This window comes from Pezoporus wallicus, unplaced genomic scaffold (genome assembly GCF_028554395.1).
Source record: "Pezoporus wallicus isolate ANWC-B61680 ecotype Strahan unplaced genomic scaffold, APGP_CSIRO_Pwel_v1 contig_3058, whole genome shotgun sequence".
In the NCBI taxonomy this organism is placed as follows: Eukaryota; Metazoa; Chordata; class Aves; order Psittaciformes; family Psittacidae; genus Pezoporus; species Pezoporus wallicus.
The window spans coordinates 519,045-539,753 of NW_026641153.1; the positions used below are offsets into that span (position 1 = coordinate 519,045).

The 20,709-nt window shown below is 37.7% G+C and overlaps 1 protein-coding gene across 15 annotated transcripts in view; it reads right to left on the reverse strand.

Annotated features, from left to right (window-relative positions):
* Window positions 1–20,709, reverse strand: part of MAGI2 (membrane associated guanylate kinase, WW and PDZ domain containing 2) — a 739,872-nt gene that overhangs the window by 116,731 nt on the left and 602,432 nt on the right. For 14 of the 15 annotated variants that reach the window (XM_057422529.1, XM_057422520.1, XM_057422530.1 and 11 more), the window contains one exon: window positions 1,926–2,561. The exons of the other annotated variant lie outside the window; for it this stretch is intronic. In XM_057422529.1, coding sequence (XP_057278512.1) covers window positions 1,926–2,561 — 636 coding nt within the window. The remainder of the gene's footprint in view (window positions 1–1,925; window positions 2,562–20,709) is intronic. 15 annotated transcript variants of the gene reach the window in all.

A 20,709-nucleotide genomic window follows, 5' to 3' on the forward strand; every position in this document is an offset into this window, starting at 1 on the left:
CAGTATCAGCCATTGTTTTACCTTGAAAAAAACAATCTCTCTTTCTCTTCTTGGCATTCTCTAAAACAATAAATCATCCCCTGCCCCAGATACAGATGGTTAAGAGGATCACACTATCACATTTGGACCTAGGGTATCTATTTGTACCTCTGGCCTGACAGAAGACAAGATGTTGCAAATTTACACTGCTTTTATTGAGGGCTGAGCTCAGTCCAGTATCTATTGTCTGCCACAGTGATATGTAGAAAATAACCACAGCTCAGTAAATGCACCAGAACTTGTTAAACTATCATGTTGATCAACTGGTTTCGATCACGAATCAATGCTCTAAGAAGAATCCTCTTGAGAGAGGGGAATTATCCTCATGAGCTTGAGTATGTTGCTGCTTCAGGGTTCTTTTTTTGCTACTGTCCTGCACTGATTGCTGAAATACCTATTTTGCTGTCTATTATTACACAAGCTTGTTCAACATACTGGATTTCACACTCCACTTCTCTCTGAAGATTGGTGTTCTGAATTGTTTTCTTCTAGAGGGGGATTCACTTACATTTTTCAAAATAAAATCCCATCTTTCAGGGTTACATTAACCCTTCTAATTCCCTTCATACTCTCTTTTGCTATGCAATTCTCCACAATTTGTTAGCATCTTCAGAAGAAAAGAATGTTGCTTATTCCGCTGTTCCAGAATCTTGATGGATGTTAAATAAAACCAGATTTAATGCTAATATAGCTCCTCTGCAACAATTAGCTTTCTCCAAGTTCATACACAACAGTGACACCACTTGGCCTTTACTTATCACTCTTAATTTGGTTTAATTAGAAAGAAATGTCAGATTCTGTCTCTTATAAATCATTCTTTAAATATAGGTACGAAAAATACTTTATTGACTATGTGAATCTACGGATGTTTTAAACACCTTACGCTTATTATTTCTGCAATTTGATAAAAGTTACTATATTCCTTGTTCTAAGGATTTATAGGTTTTCTAATGACAAAAATTTGGCATACACAAACACTAAAGCTTCACTTCCCAACCTCTAATCTTCAGAAGTAAAATATTTAGTATTTTTGTATAGGCTCCTTTTTATTTTTTAATTTGGAAGCACAGAGTAACATGTATAAAGGGACATATGAATGCCTTTAGAGGAACGAAGATCTTAAAGAAATTCAATCATTATTCGGTTCAGGTGATAATAAATCGTGATGGATGCTCATCTCAAGCCACTGAAGAAACTTTTTTGGCTAAAATATTAAAAACTATGAAATTACTTATCACTGTCCAGGTATTAAAATTTCTTCTTCTGTAATTGTTTCCTTACAGATAAATCTTGACCCTCCCCTTCCAGTGGAGCATATTCAAGCCTAATGTGTCAGGCTGGACAGAAAAACTAAGTTGCTAGAAGCTATTATTTTAAAAACAGAGAAAAAACATACTATGGATCTTTGCTGTCAAGAAAGTAACAAACCTGTTGTACCACACCTTTACAGTGAAGGAGGCAAAATAGCTTATTAAAACCAGTAACCTTGTAAAGAGCTCACAGATTGCTCTTTGTTTTACCATAATGAGTCAATATATACAATTATATCTAAAGCTTGCAGCACTGCTTTGGGACAATAAGAGTTTGCTGCAGACACCATACAACTTGCTATGTTGTGAAAGGTCTGGAACTGCTCAAGTTTTACCCTTATAAAGAGGTGGGATCATTGACACTCAAAACACAAAAAGGAATGCACAAGCAGCTTAGATTTTGCCTGGGATACTTAACTGCAGACACATTTTTCCAGAACCAATGGTGTTACCTCCCACAACATAGAAATTAATTTCCAATCTAGCACACAAGGATGTAGTGAGTATATATGTATGCCTTATGGTTTAGAACCTTTTACACACATTTTTGTAATTGTACAGACTTTCCAAACTTACCTCCTCTATGGATAATCAAAGAAGTTTCACTTCCAACAGGACATTCTTTAAGTATATCCACTACTTCTGCATGGCTCAGGTTCTGTACATTCTGCTGGTTGATCTCAACAATGAGGTCACCTTCACACAAACCAGGACATCCCTGAATGTCTAGAATTTGCTTCACCCTCTGTCCTGTAGGACTGTCTGCTATAGTGAAGCCAAAGCCCTGGGCCCCTTTCACAATGGTTAAGGTCATGAGTTCAGCTTGGGTGGCCCCAGAAGAAGCCATTGATACATTATCATCATGGGCAGGTGGTGGGAATGTGCTATCAAGCTGACTATCTGCTGGAATGGATTGCAAGGAGTGTGGTGGTCGATCTGTTACGTCTGGAACAGACTGAGAAGTCCTAGAAATGTACTCCAAATAAGTTTCATAGTTATGTCTTCCATTTACCACTACCGGAGGCCTCTCCATTACTGCAAGGGGTGGCACCATGCTGTTGGCAGGATCTTCAGGATCAAAGGGCAAAGGGTATCCACGACATAGCACCAAGTTGACACTCTGACCAATAGGAACAGACTGGAAGAGTTTGACTACATCTGCGTGAGTATGTCCAAGGACACAAACTTCATTAATATAGACAATGACATCACCTACAAAGAGAAAAAAAAACAGTGACAACTTCAGTTATTGTATATGCAGTGTAATTTTTCTCTTAATCAAATAGTAGTCTACTAAAAAGTAAAATAAATTAGATCAACATACTGATTCAGTATTGGAGACAAAAAAGTAGAGTTTGTCTGCCAGCAAATGTAATTCAAATAAACAATGCCAGTATTATTTCTTTTCTGTGGAAGCTCACAACTGGAAAATTTAGCTGGATCCAGACATACACCTTTTTCTCAATATTTCTTCCCTACATTTTTTTTTGTCTGCTTTCAATGTAGTCCACAGATTACTTTTTTTCTGGAAGATAAAATGCAAGTTTACTTGGAGGGTTGATTGTTAAGAAATACCATTGTTTGGTGAAGAGTAAAAGGAAAAAACGAAGGAAATAATAAGCACTCTTGGACTTAAGAATCAATGACTAGGGGTGCAAGTGCATAAGGAAATACTTTTTGCATTGATCATGGTATTGACAGTTTCCTATTAAATTTCATTACTTTCCATCAGACATCCAGGACTCCTACAGTCATTTCCTATTCTAGGCATAAACTAAACTGTATCTTGCCTATCATAGAGATGTTTAGAGGCATTTTGTTATATCCATGATGGTTCAAGGACAATGACAAGAAAAATTTGTAGGTAGATGTAACAGCTTTTTAGTAGAAAAATCTAGGCAAATGTCTCAAAATCAGTTCAATACTTTTAGCTAAACCACATAGTCAAGTAAAAGATACTATCTTTACCTTCAAGTCTTGTCTCATGTATAGTACAGAGCTACCAGTCATACATAGTATACATACTTAAAGCAGAATACTTTAAGACAACAGGCTATTTATGGGTCTGCAGGTTGCTCATGCACCCACCAATTACTGTTACTGGAAAGTTCAGAAAAAAAGTTTAAGTTCTTTCTTGTTGTCAGAATGGATCTATACAGTTATAGCCACAAATAATTTTCTTTACAGAACTGTTAAGATGCATATTAACATAAAAATGAGTAACCAGTATAAATGATATTCAGAATAGTTTGATGACCCACAGTCAATTTGCATTTTAATAAAAAAGTTTGTATCTTTATAACAAAAGGGAAGGATGTTTGGTTAGAGAACTCCAGAAGTTAAAGTATTTTTCTAAGTGAAGATTGTCTTATCCTACCATCAATTAGGAGGACGTAACTTATACAGACAACACTGAGAGGTGTCTACGAGGTACACAATTCTATAATTGACCTATCATAATGCAACATTTTATAATGGTATGTGAAAATTCAGTAATAAAATGAGAATTAATTTATGGAGGATGAGGTGGTCTGTGTGGAATTGCTTCAAGTGTATTTATGAAATTATGCCTTTTGAGTACTTCAATCAAAAGATCTAATCAAGCGAACTGAGGAAAAAAGAGCATCATCAAGATGCCAGTGCAAGGGCTGTTTCCATGTGACAACAAAAGGCAAAGGCTCTTTCTATGTGAAAATGAAATGGTCATTTCCCACATGATCAGCCTGTCTAATAGTCTGAAGGTAATTAATTGCATATGCACAAATTGTGATTCAGAGAAAGATTCCTTCAGAGGGTGCCTAGGGAAAAAATGTTAAGAGTCTTTGTCTAAAAGCTTGTGAATATTAGTCACAGAAAGCTTAGGAGCTGTTAATATTGTCTTAAATGTGAATCATAAGTTTCAAATTATAAGCAAAAGCAGTAAGGTCACTTCACAGGCACTGCTGATAGAATGCCAGTTTCTCTCTCAAGCAGCTCAGAGTAAAATAGTTTTCAAAAGTCAAGATTTAAAAGACAGAAAGAATGTACTATACTAAATTATCATGGCAATAGCTGCAATTAATTGTGATTTGCTTATGCCGTGGTATAGAAAGATCTTACCTGCGTTCTCCTCCCTGGCTTCCACATTAGCAGTGAGGTTGACATTGCTCGTAAGAGGACTGATACTATTGAACTGAGACTTCTTCAAAGCATGTGCCTGTTTCACTATCTTATGCCTTAATGCCCTTTGCAACTTTTTAATCCATGCAGTCTTTATTTCCCTGAGTGAAGGCAATGCAGATATGTGGTGGGAGGAGACCAATCTGTTTGTTCATCCTCTCTTGCAATATTTAATCAGGGTGCAAAAGGAATAATGCATTTATTGTGTTATGCAAGTAAATCACTGTCTGTTTTCACCCCTTCACTTTGTACAGGATTAGCTATGATCTAAAACCTAAATCAAGATGTTTTTCATAAATCAGATAAACTAGTTGACATTACATAGGTCTCCAGTGAAAAGAAATTAGCTTGTGCAAAAGGAGCTCAGCCACGAAATATATAGGCCAAGTAGCTCCTTTCCCCAGTCACTACACAGGCAAAACTGAGCATTAGAAGGTCTTGGGTAAGAACTCCTTGAAATAATAACACTGCATATCCCTCACAAAACAGCCTTCAGAAAATCCTTCAGCATTTCCTGAATCAACATTTTTAAAGGTCTTTGTGATTTCTGAGGTATAACACGAATAGCATGTCTAGACACACTCTGAAGTAACTCGCTCACAGCTGAACTGTTTGGGATCCATAATGATATACTGTCATTTGGAGAACATATGGCTGGAGGTTAAGAGGAATGAGGGAAAAGGCATGATTTACTACGTGCAAGTCAGAAAAGCAGCTCCAGTGGGGAGACACAGATTCAGATCATGAGACAAGGAGGAGGACTAAAAGGGGTTAATTTCAGAAATCCTTCAAATAGATCTCTGGACTGTAGGAGTTTCTCATAATCTAATTCATTTTCCAGGCTGAGAGTTCCTCACTGCTGATATAGAGAGAAGTACCCAGCATTTGGTAGGTAGTGAAAGAGAAGTCTGGGATCATTACAGAGCCAGTGACATGCTAATGCAAAGTTCAGAACCTCTCTACTTTAGAAAATCTCCCTCAAATGTTCTTGCAGCATCTTTTCTGCTTGTTCTTTCCTGCTGCTTCTAATAATAATGGGTGCATATGGACAAGCATAATAGTGATCCCCTTTATAATTCCTGCCTGATTTTCTGAGCAAGCCATAGTCTGCCTCCAGAAATCACAGTTTCACAGTGAGTGGGTATCTCTGAAGTTATTCAGAACATTTATATTAAGCATCAAACTTTGCCTGGCTTTCAGAACTAAACCTACTAAAATGCGTAAAGCTTGCTTACAGAATTACAGAATGATTGAGGTTGGAAGAGACCTCTGAAGGTCGGCTTGTCCAATCCCCCCCACTCATGCATGGCCACCTAGAACCAGTTGCTCAGGATCATGTCTAGGTGGCTTTTGAGTATCTCCAAGGATGGAGACTCCACAACCTTTCTGGGCAACCTGTTCCAGTGCTTGGTCACCCTTACAGTACAAAAGTGTTTCTGACGTTCAGAGGGAACCTCCTGTTTTTCATTTCATCCCCATTGACTCTGGTCCTCTCACTGGGCACCACTGGAATGAGCCTGGCTCTGTCTTCTTTGCACCATCCCTTCAGGTGTTTACATACCTTAGAAAGATCCCTCTAAGCCTTATCTTCTCCAGGCTGGATATCTCTGTACTTCAGTGTCATCAATGTCTGTCTCTCTTCCCAATTTTGTCTTCCTCACTAGCCTGTACGGACTCTACACATAGCCATATATTCCTTGATACTGTTCAGAGACGAGGGAGACCATGAGGGCTGGTCTATGCAGAAGGCTTCTGAATGAGATTCTCTAGATGAACTGGCAGGTTTAATAGATAGCCAGTGGAGTAGATAATAAATATCCTGTCCCATATCTCAAACATCTGCACTATCAGAAGAACAAAACCAAGATTCTGCTGTCCAGCAGCCAATGCCCAAATTCAACACTGAGTCAAAGAATGTTAGAGAATACTGACAGTGGCCAAATTTATCAAATTCTCAGAATTACCTCTGCTCACTTAAGGTGCTTGCATTTAACTGACAAAATAAGGCAAATAGGCCTAGAGGGGACTTCCTGGATGATTTAACCTCATCCCATGTTGTCAGATACAACACGGTTATGTGGAACTTGAGCAAATTTGATATCTTCTTTGCAGAAATATCCATGAAGGCCCAGATTTTTTCACTTCTTTAACTAGTTTCTTTGTTTATTAAAATTTGCTGACCATGACTTATTTTTGTCACATAATGTTACTTGACTCCATGTCTGAATGCTTGGTTAGAGATCACATTTTGTTACCTACATATTTGAAATCAAAAACCAGATATAAACTATCAATGTCATTTGTTGTTTTAGTGACTGGTGAAGAAATCTGTGAGATTCAACATCCTCTAACGACAGATTCTTACTCACATTCCTCTCTACAATAATGCTGCAGAGTTATTGGGGATTGTACACAAGCATTAATTCTGCAAAAATACTTTTTTCATGCTTGAAGTGCTTGATGCAAGCAGAATCTGTTTTATTGACATAACTAATTTCATCACAAATTACCTTCATGTTTCATGTAATGCTACCAGCTCTATTTCCTTCCTTTCTGAAGAAGCTATATTATTCAGTGACTCCAGTTACTGTTTCTGCTATGTTTTTATTACCCCTGCAATGTCTGTATAAACATCTTGCACTAGTAGGTAAGTTCCTCCATTTACTTACCCATGTTCCTACCATTTGTATACAAACTCTGCTTGTTTCTTATTATTATTGTTATGTGTTCAGTTTCCTGGCTGGATTTTTTACGGTACCTCAGTGAACTGAATTGCCTACTAGACTGGCCTTATTATTATTAGTTAGAATTCTTAAAATGTTTAAGTCTGAATGCAGAGGAGAAAAATGTAGACTAGATTTTTGTTGTTAATTTACAATCATATTCAAAGTTAGTGGAAATATCTCCATTGTTTCTGATGGGTTCTGGATCAAACCCTTAGTATCTGTGTTCATGTGCTTAAAATATGACAGAACACTGTGATTTGGTGAGTTATGAGAGAAATCTCTGCTGCTGCCCTGCAGCCTGTACAAGCCAATAGCCACAGAGCTAAAATGAGCCCATGGTTTGCCAAGTCAGCACAGGAAGCAGCAGCAGCTCTGCAAAGCTCAGGCTACCTTTTATTTCATTTTATTTTTTTCTTGGATTTACAGCCCAGGTAAACTCCATTAACTCCTCCAGCATTCCTTATTCCCACCTGCATTTCACAACCATATATATTTTGCATATGCATACTTAGCATGAGGTTCAGAACTAGCAATACATGATTACTTTATTGCTGAAGCTCTCCCTTCACCTGCCCACCCACACTATCTGCTGTCATTACCAGCTTTTTCTGTCACTTCTCAGCAGTGACCTTGTCTTCTCTTTCTGCAAAGCGCTGCAAGATTGCTGGCACTGCAGCCTATTTATAATGAAATCAGAGGTGTTAGCATGTTTCCAGTACTGTGATATGAAACATGGGGGTAATTTTAATAACAACAGCATGTGACTGATGCTCAATAAGGAGAAGATTCATTAGAAATGAGCCATTTTTACATGTGCACATACAGTTAGCAGAAGCAGTGCAAAGACCTAGTGCATGAAGAATCCTTTAGTTAGCAGTAGTCACATTCTGAAACTTTGAATCTCAGCTTCCTTCCACTTGCCATAGGTGTTAACCCAGTGTTTGAATAAGTAATTTTTTGTTATGAATGGGCAGAGGCATTTCTTTGGAAGTAAAAGATTTCAAAAGGACTTGCATAAACAGAAATTCTCTGTTGTACTCTGACCTGGCACAGAACCTTGTAAAAAGCAATTTGGGTCTCACATTTGCATGTTATTACTTTTATAGACAAAGTATAAAACCTAGGATCCTGCAGTTCATGGTGGCCTGGTTTATCTTTTCTTTGAAAAATTGGCCCTACCTTTCGTTAATACTCATTACTGCAGTAATTATAATAATTTCTTAAAGGAGATTACAGTTTGAGATGACCATTGCATATTAATATTAAATACCTTAAAATACCTGCCAAGAAAATTTTAACTTATCTCTTTTAAAAAGGAGCATCAGTGGCTAAAACACATCAAGAATGTAACCTGGGGAGATGTACATGCATATAATAACCACAGCTACTGTTTGGGAGAGCTGGATTTAAAATTGACCACTTTATTATTAGCTTTGTATCAGCTTTAAGTGATAGATAGTACTGTGGCAGCCACAGTGAAATGAAAAGAGCTGCTGGGGAACATAATGCTCAGTTGCCTCCTCTGCACTCAATTTCAGGACCACTTGCTGGCATGTGAGAACACTGAACATCCCAGTAAAATATCTCTGTTCATACTGGCATGGAAGAACTGTTTCCCAGTCTTCACCTCACACAGGAAGTTTTACCAGTGTGTTGACAAACTCTGCAAAGCTGACAGATAACCACAGTTCCATGGGTCCTTCTTGCACTTGCTGGACTGTGGAAACTGAGGTTCAGGGGAAAAAATCAGGGTAACAAGAATTATTTACAAAATCTGACAAAAAAGGAAATCAAAATATTTTTCTAGGCATTTCAGGTACTCAAACTTGCATTAGATAGGCCTAAATTTTCCGCTTAGTGAAACTTGAGCAACAGATGTAAATCAACTGCTTATCACATTTAAAAGGCAGTAATTCTAAAAAACATTGTAGAAGTGGTTAACTTGGGCAAAAATCTGTCCCCACCATTGCAAGGACTGAGCACTCTGGTTCGGAGATTGGCTTTCTCCACAGGGCCAACAGAATGACGTGACACAGACACGTGTGTGCAAGTTTACCCAAGAATCAGATGTGTTGAGTAAGCAGGTGCCATTTTTATATGATTTTTTAGAACCCATTTTAATTCTACTGTGACCCAATGCATATGCCTAATTACAAAGCTGCCTATTCAGAATTTTTGTGCTTAACCAGCATGTATCATGTAATTACACTCAGGCAGATGTGGATTAGTAGAAGAAACTATTTACATTTTATTTGTATTTTGCATATAGCGGTAAAAGCCATTTAAATAGAGGCATTTAACTTTTTTTGGGGAGAGGAATAAAATACATTCCAAAATAATCTAAAGACCTTGATTACTTGCTGATCCAGTAAACATGAAACATTGCAGATTAAAAATGTAAGTAAAGCAATAGCAAAAGAATGCTTAAATAAATGCTGCTCATAAAGTGCTAAAGAGCAGGCAAATTCTCTTCCTAGCTAGCTAGTTTTTCACTTCTTCAAGCATCTAAAAGCAGAGCATGGATGTTAAAATTGCCTCTTTACCAAAAAGTAATTATTTAAAAGATAAGTAATTTGGAGGCAAGACCACATAAAAAGAGAAAGGTCCAATTTTCAAGGCAGCCTTTTATTTACAAATTATGTAAGCCTGTTCTGTCTAGGTTTTGCTTGCAGGAGCTCCTTGTGCATCCTGAAATACCCGGTGTGAATGAACTGCATGACAAAACATCAGTGGATCTGAAGAGCAAGATAAAAAAAGCATGCTATGCTTGCATAGCTATTTGGGATCACTTTGAAAGGTGTCACTGTGTGCAGAGGATCATGTAGAAATTAAACCCTTCTTTTTCTTTAGAAAAAGGAGGTCAAAATTTACAACACATTTGCTTTTCTATGCACAATATTTTATTTCTGCACTCAGAGCATCACATTTATCCAGGTAACGGCTCCTGGGGGGACGAAAGTAGCCCAACCTGCCTCCCAGCAGCCTAAAGGCATAAGGGTATGGAAGAGCATGATGCAAACACCAAACAGCCCCTGTCCCTGACTGGGAATCCTGGCAAAGTGCCACCTGTGTCTGGTGGAAGACACTTCCAGCCACACTCAACTGCATGCCATTGCAACTGCTAATTCTCGACACAAACTGCTGGGAAGGAAAGAGGGAGATGAATGAGGTGAGGAACTAAATGGAGCATTTCCAAAGTGGCTGCAGCATAAAGACAAATATCTTTACATCTTGAAATACATATGCAGCTGGGAATTTCTAGTAATGGGCAGTCATGTTTTACTTGTGCATTGAAATGGCTAGCAGACCTTTTTTCTTTCTTTGAGTAATGCTAGCACCATGAGGACAAGCAATTACTAGTCACATACTAAATTAGTTCTTCATGAACTTCCAGCAGTTACTTGGACACTTCGTGCAAAGTCAGATTAGTTGGATTAGTCTCCATTTTAAATCAACAGAGTTACACCGTGAGAGTTCATTCTGATTTTAGAAAATTCTGGTTACTCAAGACATTCCTTGTAACTGAAGTGGGATAACCTTCAGAAGTGGGACATATTATAACTCTGTTATCTACTTACTAAGACCATGATTTCTACCATTGTATGATCAATACTGTTTTTCTTGCTACACTCACAAAGAGTGCTCATGCAGGTGCCTAACTTCAGCAGCTGACTCTGTGGGACTGGTGTAAATTTGATTTCTCCATCATCCATCAGATAATTAACTTAAAGACTAAAAGCTTTGATTTGTGGATTTTTTTTGTGTATTCATACAGCTCGATAGGAGCTGCCAGCACTCAGTATCTCTGAAAATCAGTGTGCTTGTTTCAGATGAAACCACGGATGAGGGACCAAACTCCAGGCACCGAATCTGAAGATGTTGCTATGATGTATTGTTTAGCAAGTTCAATCTATTATAATAATATGCATCCAAATTCTTCCCATGAGAAATTTTTACAATTACTGTTGCCCCAGATGCTGCTGTTAACACCATAAATTTACTCCCTAACTTTATGCTGAAGAATCTGATTCTGGCTAAACATCTTGTGCCCTTAATCCTGCCATTTATAACAAATTGTTTTCTAATTCACTGCTTTCATCCCTCTTATTAGAGATGCTATTGCTTTGCCAAACCAGAAGTTCAGAATATCTATCTATGCATTTATATTTGTGCATATATATATAGATTTATATACAGACTCTCATATCTTACTGTATCTGGAAAGCATTCAAATGAATTTATAAGGTCAGCACTTTCCAGAGATAGAAATAGATACTTCAAAATAAGTCTGGACTACTACTGGTTACTGCTTTTACATGAAAGTATTCTATTTGTATTGAGCAGATTTTAAATGTAGCAAAACAGTGAAATAATTTCCAATTAAATAAATGGATTTTTACTAATAGTCTCCTATGTATAAATATTTCAGTGCATTTAAAATGGAGTAATCTTTGACTACCAATTCCTTAACAAATATCTCATAAAAATATAAGACTAGTATCGAAGTAATTATCTTCTTTTGATTTTTAAAACGTCCATTCAACCTTTACGTTCATACATGCTTATCTTATTTATTAACCTCTATTTTATCTTTTTGGGATAGTAAAATCATGAATATCAATGTTACTTCTACTTCAGAGAGCTTCTCACATTATTTCTATGCCAAAAGATCCACTCAGTAGTTTCTCAGGCATGTATAAACATATTACTTGCTTTAAAATTGCATAGCAAAGAGAAAGAGTGGAGTTCCTTTTGGTTCTCTCAGGTTTTACTCTATTTTTCCAGGTTAATAGAGGGTAATGTATTACGAAACCTACCTTCCTTCCAAGCGTTATCTTAATATCTCTAGAGCCTCTTTCACTGCCAAGCACTCATTTTCAAGGACAATATATTTTTATTCTTTGCCAAACAATTTAACACCTTCACCACTGAATAATTTATACTTTCTTTTCCAGCCTACTCCTGAATATGACACTGAGACTAAACTACAAAATTCAGCTTGCATAATAAATTTTTGGTGAGATCAATGAATCAAAATCATTAACAAAAGTCCCACCAAGCCCCTTCTTTAAGAGTACGTTGTAACTAACACACAGGAAACTCCAGCCTTACAATGGTGTGGAAAAGGTCACTTTTCACCCTTATTGCTGCATGGCAAAAAACACATTCTCCTTTTATGAGGATTATCCAATCTCCCAGTAGCTATTCTGCCTCCTTGTATGTCTCATTCACCTTCTCTATTTTCTGTTCGGGTCTGTAAGCTTTCTATGAGAGTGTTGAGAATTTTCAGTACTCTTGTACGGTTTATAGCACTGAGGACTCACAATGAATGCGACTTCATTTCCACCGCAGTAAACATCTGAACAATGGTAACGCTACTGGAGGGTAAATACCTAACTGCATTCTATTCTCCAGTGCAGCGTAGGGGTTCAGCTTCATGCTTGGATCCTAACACTTACAAACAACTAAGCTGCCTTATGGATGTACATCAATTACTGCTCAATATTCAAATCTTAGATTTTACATATAAAGGGGCATTAATTCTCTGTTCTGTATGAGAACACATCATACCTTCCATTTTAGAAAATAATTTTCTGGATGTTTAAATTTATTAATTTGTTAATTAGCTAACGAGTAAAAGTAAATTAAAATGTTTATTATGAATGATTGTGATCACCTATCAGTCTATTTGCTCAGACTGAAAAAGCAGTCTCACAGTATGCATGCCATCTCCTAATATTTTCACTGTGAATCATCCCACGGGTGGCCTGTAGTTGAAAAGCCCTTCCCAAAATGATCACTGTATCTAATTTTTCCCAAAAGACTGCCTCTTTTTTTCATTCGCTTCTCTACAATATTTCTACTCTGCTTCTGACAAAGTAGGTGGTATCATCTCTCCTGAGAGTGCACTGCTTCTCTGTCCATCAAAAACTGAGAGCGAGTTGTAGTCTCCTGTGCAGTTGGAGATAGTAGCCATAGTGACAGAAGGCAAATCATGGAAAATTTCTCTCAAGCATATTTTATGCACAACTTACCCTTATTTGTTAAGCTGTGAAAACAGTATGGAATGGGACAGCCTTTTCACAAACTTCCTCCTAAGAACCATCTGCTGCATGAGAAGTGCACAAAGAAGGGATGCAGCTCATCAGAGACAGGAGATAACTAAGGATGAGCCATGGATGAGCGTGTGAGCTGTGGGATACAAGAATGGAAGGAGCAGGAGGAATCTGGGATGTGCATGACAGCAGCAGAGTGCTAGAGAAAGCAGAAAGGAAGCTGATGTGTGCTGGGTGTTTTGCTCTTCCTGGTTTTTAAAAATACCCTAACTGGCTGCATGTCTAAGAGCCCTGTCCTGCCTCAGGAAGGCACAAAACCCCTGGAATATATTGGTGAATCCTGCTCCAAAAATTGATGTTTTAAAAATAGATGGCAATTTGTGTTACAACTGATTTTGTTCTTTCTACTTCTTATGACAGCTCAAGTATGAAATTATTAATTTTTCAGGCTTGCATGGACACAATGCTCACATACATGCCCTGCTAGAAAGCAATTTCCAGACAAAAAACCACAGTAAGTGTCTGCTATATTTATGAGTGATTTTTAGAAATACAGTTAAATGATAGTTATTAATTTCAATGGGGATCACAATCAGAAGAAATCCACCTAAGTTTAAACTAAAAAACTTCAAACAATCCTAGGTATAAAAATGAAAGCAGGAATCCTTGCCAATTTTTATTGTTTCCACATTTACTGTAGTCAAGAAGATAAAAGTTCACGAAAAGAAACCCCAATTTGTCTTTATGAATTGCTCAAACCAAAGCTGGCGCTGCTGACACTAACAAGACAGACATCACTATAAATAACTGTCCTACCAGCAAACTAAGCATGGCTGGGTGAATAAATTCACTGTTTGTTTGACTTTGTGTGTTTAGATTTCATGAATTTTACAGCAGATATAGCAGGGGGAATGAGTACCTTTTCATAGGACAATAAATCAACCTTTAAATAGAACTAGTTTTTACAATAATTGAAAACAATGTCATAAATGTTACAACTACGAAACATTTTTTCTTAATTTTTACTACTAAAATTTATATATTATGTTCCCAGATAATATTTAGAAGACCAAATGACAGCATTTTCAAAGAGACAGTCCTTTAGCTTTTCTAAATAAGGAATCTGAAATTGTTTTAGCCTTTTCAAATTTTAGATACATAAAGACAAACCAATGAACCAATGAATCGATACATTTAACCTCTAGTGAACCTGGAACACTGGAAACTGCTACTGAAACTTTGTCAAGACTGGATCTTCAGGGTTAATAAAGAAGTGAAATTATAGGTGAAGAAATAGGAAATTATACTGTGAAGAAACAAATTCTGAGAAGTTCTGATATTTTATTTCCATTGAGAATAAAACTATGCAGTCTTTTCACTATCACTCCAAAAATATGTATAGTGTTATCCCTCATGACAGAACTACTGTAACAGCACTGTTAGCATTCCCATGGCAAGGAGTATACTGATTAACCCGGGGGCAGCAAAGGAGGCTTATGTGATGAAAAATCTGATACCATGCTGATAATGTCACTACAGTACAATTGCTAACATTACTTCTATGATTTATTTTAAATGCTAGGGATATATGGCTTCTGAATGTGCTTATTTGATACAGGATAAAGACCATAAAAAGACAGGACATTAATTTTGGTATTAGCCGTGATCTGTTTTCTTTTTCAGCTTTCACTGTCCCCCAGGATCTATTGCAATAACCTGTGGAATAACTGCTGAACGCCATAAAATGCTCCCAGTAGAATTCCTCTCAAAGGTGCTTTTGGACAACAGGTATGCGTAGTTTCACACTTGCATAGCTTCAGGGAGCTTCAGAAAGTGTAGTGATTAGAGGGAGAATCAGTGGTCTACTTAGTCTGGAAACTGGAGAACATGCTTTGGATTCTGAAGCAATCCTGAATTTATATAACAGCAAGCATAGCTGTTTCTCTTGTGCAGTGTTGCTGATAACCACTGCTGGCACATTTTCTTCCAGCTGTGTTCACTTGGGCTTGAAGGCACACGACAGCCTTTACTCTGATAGAGCTGAGACCATCTGCCTCTTTGTCCAGCTTTAGGCTGTTGCTATCAGAAAGCGCACCATAGCACCAGAAATCCCTCAAAGCCAGCCTAGCACAAGAGGGCTGGGAATAGTGGAACTGATAATGTTATTTAAGTGACATGGAAATAGAGAAAAAAGCAAATACTAGAAGCAATGAAGGGAGAAACCTAATGGTGTGGAGAAAATGTAGAAAAAATCCCTCTGGTTTCAGTGTCTCCTGCCCTACATGCTGGCCAAGGAAGCTGAAAGGCACTTCTGTATTTGCACAGTCTTTTCTTGTTAGTAGACAATCTTACAAAGAGCACGTTCTCCAAACCTACTAATGACTCTGTCCTGGTGTCCAAAAAATGATACCATTGTTAAAATGAGTAAAGTTAAAGATCATATTCAGGTCCGATCTCAAGCCTTCTGCATGTACAGGGAAGAACTATTTGCACATAAGAGATGTGCTTCTCCTCTACTGGAGTTTAGCCAGGTTCTACTTTGGATTATAACTAAGTGTTTTCCCAACTAGGTTCTTACCCACTCTCTGCATTTCTTCTACCAAAGGATTCTACCCCTCCCCAACTATGAAAAGGTGTAGAACGACTACTTGTCTGTATGGTTATTTTCATGTAGTGCAAAAGCGAGGCTGTTAAGGATGACTGATAATATATTCTTCTTTTTCACTTGCACAAATAGAATCCATTTGGGAAAGATGCTCTCGAGGCATAACAAAGATTTTGAATACCTAAGTAAGACCCAGATGTGCCAACAAGACATGAAAGAGATTAAAAGCTGTCGCCATTAAAAGAGAAATTAGTTATGTGATCATTCTGCAATTTCCTCAAATGCTTCACTTTCCCAAATTAAAAAAACAGATGTGCTGCCTAATTCAAACACAAAAATATGAGCTGTGCCTTCATCTAATGGCAAATTAATACTGTTGCATCAAATTGACTGAAATGTAAAGAGGTGAAAGAGGAATAAAAATTATATGAGCTTAATGTGATTTCTCTTTCTTCCAGCTAAATTGATTTCCCTTTTTTTCCAGTGGTGGTGGTCTAAGTCCACCACTGATAGCAATGATGGAAAGCTACAGTGCATGAGAAATTTAAATTCACCTGAAGGAGCAGGTTTGATATATAGCCTGTCCCTACAACTTGCTATTGCAAGATGCAAACAGAAGTCGAAAAACTCATGGTAGCCAGTGCCATTTCTAAGATTTGTGAGAAGACCCTGCTGCCACTGCAAGGAAGAGTAAAAATCTTGCTGAAGTCTGTTGAAGTGGATGGAATTATACAGTACAAGGTATTATGCATCACTCTGTCAACATAGGGCTGCTTTCATAGCCACAGGAAGGCTATCAGCCACTGAGTAAACACACTGACCTTCCCCTTCCCGTCTTCCTCAGAGACTGATTTTTTCAAGTGTCTTTTATGATATCTATTAAATACTCAAAAATAAAACTTTCAAATTGAAAAATTATAGATTAAATGTTTTCTACATGCATTTGATGTGTTTGCAAGCAGATTTTGATACAGTCTTTATGGAGAGCATGCTTTATCCTTTGCTTTGCGGTCTTTGCTCTAGTCCCTCCTTTTTCCTCTAGTTGGACTGGCTTTCCCCCTCAGCTATATTCCAGTTATGTGTGTATCTGGGAGAGAGACAGAGAGGGAAGGAGAACTTGATGTTGATTTCTATGGCTAATGCCACTCCTGCATTGAACTTCTCAAAGACCTAGAACTGGGAAAACCCAGAATGGGTTCTGTTCAAATCACAATTCATACTGGAAGAAAATGAGCTCCTAATTCTAACACACACATAAAAAATGAAGTTAACATCCATATGTGGATATATTTCTATGTCAGAAAGTCAAATCCATATTCCTGGGATAGGCTGATCACTGTAAAAGTGACTGTTCCATGGCATGGAGCCCTTCAGTGATACATCTGTAAGAATATTTGATAGGATGAAATAATATTATAGTTCATCTACCTCCCCTAGTTCCTAAAAACAGATGCATTCTTTTCTGCTATGGGCTAATTTTCCATATATGGAAAATTGCATATATATGCAATTATACGGAATATAATATATGCATATATATGGAACATATATGCACATGTATATTTTTACAGAGATACAGGTTCAGCACACCTACCCACTGACAGACACAGAACAGCACTTCATCATACACATACATCTGCTATTAGTATTATAACCAATATTGGTTATAACGAATAATAATAATTATTGGTTATTTAATAATATATACTGGTTGTATAATACATATATTGGTTATATAATATTGGTGTATATATATTAATATTATGGAATTAATTTGCCTTCATTAATTATACTGTTTATACAATATGCAATATATATTGGTTATATAATAATAATAATATATAATAACCAATAATAACTAATAACCAATGTTATGTTACTATTTAACACATTCAGATACATCCAGATACCTGCACTACACATGATATGCATACCATTGTTTTATAATGAACTATCTGTAATAGGCTGAAATTAGAAAAAAGTATTATATCTTTGGAAGTGTCAAATAGAATTGCATGAGTGAGGTGAAACTCTGGCCTTTGAAAATGGCTGCGTAAGACACTGTTGTAAAAAGACCTGGGGTGCTGTGTGGCCTGGGGGAGCACTGATACCTGTGTCGCTGCTGGAACACCAGTAATGCTGCAACACTACACGTTTGCCTATGCGTGCACTGCAAACATGCATGTTGCTTTACAAACTTCAAGAGACTTCTCACCATTAGGAGCTTTGATAAACAGAAAGTTGATGCAGCTGGTAAAAAGAGGTTATATAAAGAATGTGGTTTCTGAGATTTTTTTCTAGGTTGTGGTTAGCTAAAAGAAACTGCCAGGTTTTGGCCATTTTGCTAAATGGCAATTTTTTTAAATTAAAAATCTCTAAAAAACAAATTATGGTTTTGTTTCTCTGTTAAATTTTCTTAAGTTTGTTTTATTTTCAGTCTGAATCTTTTAAAAAATTTGTCAACATTTTGGAAAAATACTACTTCCAGTTGACTTGCTATTACATATACTATGCTCTAGCAAAGAAGAATTCATTATTCTTGTAGCAAATGAAATGATTTTAAATACCACAATCCTGCATTCAGAACTGCACAGATTATGGACAATGTTTACAACACTGTACAGTCTAAAGGAAAAATCTATCTGCTTGGCACCTCGGATGGAGTAGCATTTTTGACATGAACACTTACTCAAATGCAATTCTTATTATTACCCTTCTTTTCCCCAAACAATTCAGAACTATTTTCTTTAAATAAGCAGGAACTGCACTAGAAACACTTGAGTTTCTTATATAATAAGCGGCATTCCCTTTTGATGCAATCAAATCTGGCCTAAAAAATATACTGATATGTAGAAAATAATGGGAATGAGAATAAACAGATTCTTGAAAACAACCTATAAAAAAAAAACCAGAAAGTGTTTTTGAACTCTGAGTAATGATGCTGCCATCCTAACCTGTCTGCAAAATGACCAGAGGTAACATGACAGTATTTTTAACTTCTCCTGTTTATGTTAGAACAACCCCCCTAAAATAAAGCAATGTTCCAAAATGATATAAGAAATACAAACACAAATGTGGTAAATATTTTGGTACCATGTGTCACATGAATTTCATGTGGAATTTTACAGAGGAATCTACCCTTAAACCCTCTCATTAATTCAACAAGGTTAAATACACGGGTGATTTCTGGTGTCAGTGATGAGGTCTGACAGGAGGCAGTGTCCATGTGTGTGCCTGGATGCCTTCCTCTCCAGTTGCCTAGGCACAACCAGCTTGAGCCCACCAGGCTGCCCTGCGGTACATGCACTTTTCTGGATGTTTCAGTGGAAGAAAGTCAACCAGGCTCCATTGAAGATGGGTATCAAAAGCCCTGGCTGGCACTCTGGCCAATATCAGGGGAACAAACCTAGTAACATGCCAGTGACAGTGGTATGATTAATGTCGCCCTGCACATCCAGCATGTCTGTCATTCCCATACAATCACAATGAAGTTTCTATTAAACTATAACCTGCACCTTACAACACATGAAAGCACTGTCAGGTTCCCTCAATTTCCTTTTTTTTTTTTTCCAGTTTCCCACCTTCTTTTGCTGCCTGCTTTCTCTGAATTGCTCCAGCAAGAAACCACCAATTTTTCTTGTGCTCTTTCACTCCTCACCATGGCACAGGCAACCCCAGGTCAGCCCGGCCAGCTTCTACAGAGCTGATGGATTCGCAGGATTCAGGACAATAATCATCAGCTGGGGATAGCCTTTGCTTATTGAGACTTGTTATTTGGAATATATGGTGGAATAGAAAAGATGATGAATAAAAGAGCAGCAGCATAACCCAGCATGCTTCATGACACTATTAGCCTATGAACAAGGAACAGACCTACCAAGAAAAGGTGTCCATTATTCTCTGACTTTTTCTCAGCAGTACCACAACAGTACCACAGGAGATGCTCCACAGTTATGGCAAAGAAAGTCTTGGCAAATACTGTATACAATGATGCTGATCTTAAAGCAGCAGAAATTAGCTGAAAACAAAGAATTTTAATTTACTTTCATTAGGAGCTGAAGAAGCAAGCAATACCTCAAAAAGAGTGAAAGTGTCAGTGTTTAAAAAATCTGTACTCACATCACTGCTCTCAGACCTTTCTTGCAGAGCTCCTTCTCTTCTTTTCTTTAGTCCCTTGCCCCCCCCTTCTCCCGCCTCCTTCTCCAAGCACATGCATATAAACACCCACTCTCCAGCCACCTCTGAGCATAAAATTACTGGCTTTTCTCCCTGCCTGCCTGCAGAAGAAGAAGAAACTGTCATATCTTCAGCTCCAGCAAATCCTAGTCCAGTCAGTTTTCTCCCAGTCCTGCACTCAGCCTCTGGGGATGGGACCACATTCTCCTCCACCCTCTAATCACCCCCTGAGACTGATAGCTGAGACCTGGCAAAGCTCCTGACCTCCAGTCACCAAGAATTCATCTGGCTCCTGTACACAGTTCTCACTTATCTGGGCATGATGGAGGAGCAGTGTTTAGGGGAGCTGCTCCCCTGTGGAATCTACTGAAGGAAGAGATGAGCATAATCAAGTGTTGCCCAGGCAGCTTTGCCGCTGCACTCACAGGGCACACAGCAGCAGCATTGCATCCCGAGCTCCACCTCCATTCACCAACTGAGAATCACTGTCACACCTATGTCAGTGCTGGAGAGGAGAAGATTGCAGAGCAGACAGAGAAAAGGCTGGATGAAATTTTCTAGGGGCTTTTCACTTTTAATCAGGATTAACTTCATGCCCACCTACTGTTTTGGAAAGTGCTCTCAGTGTTATTGAGAAA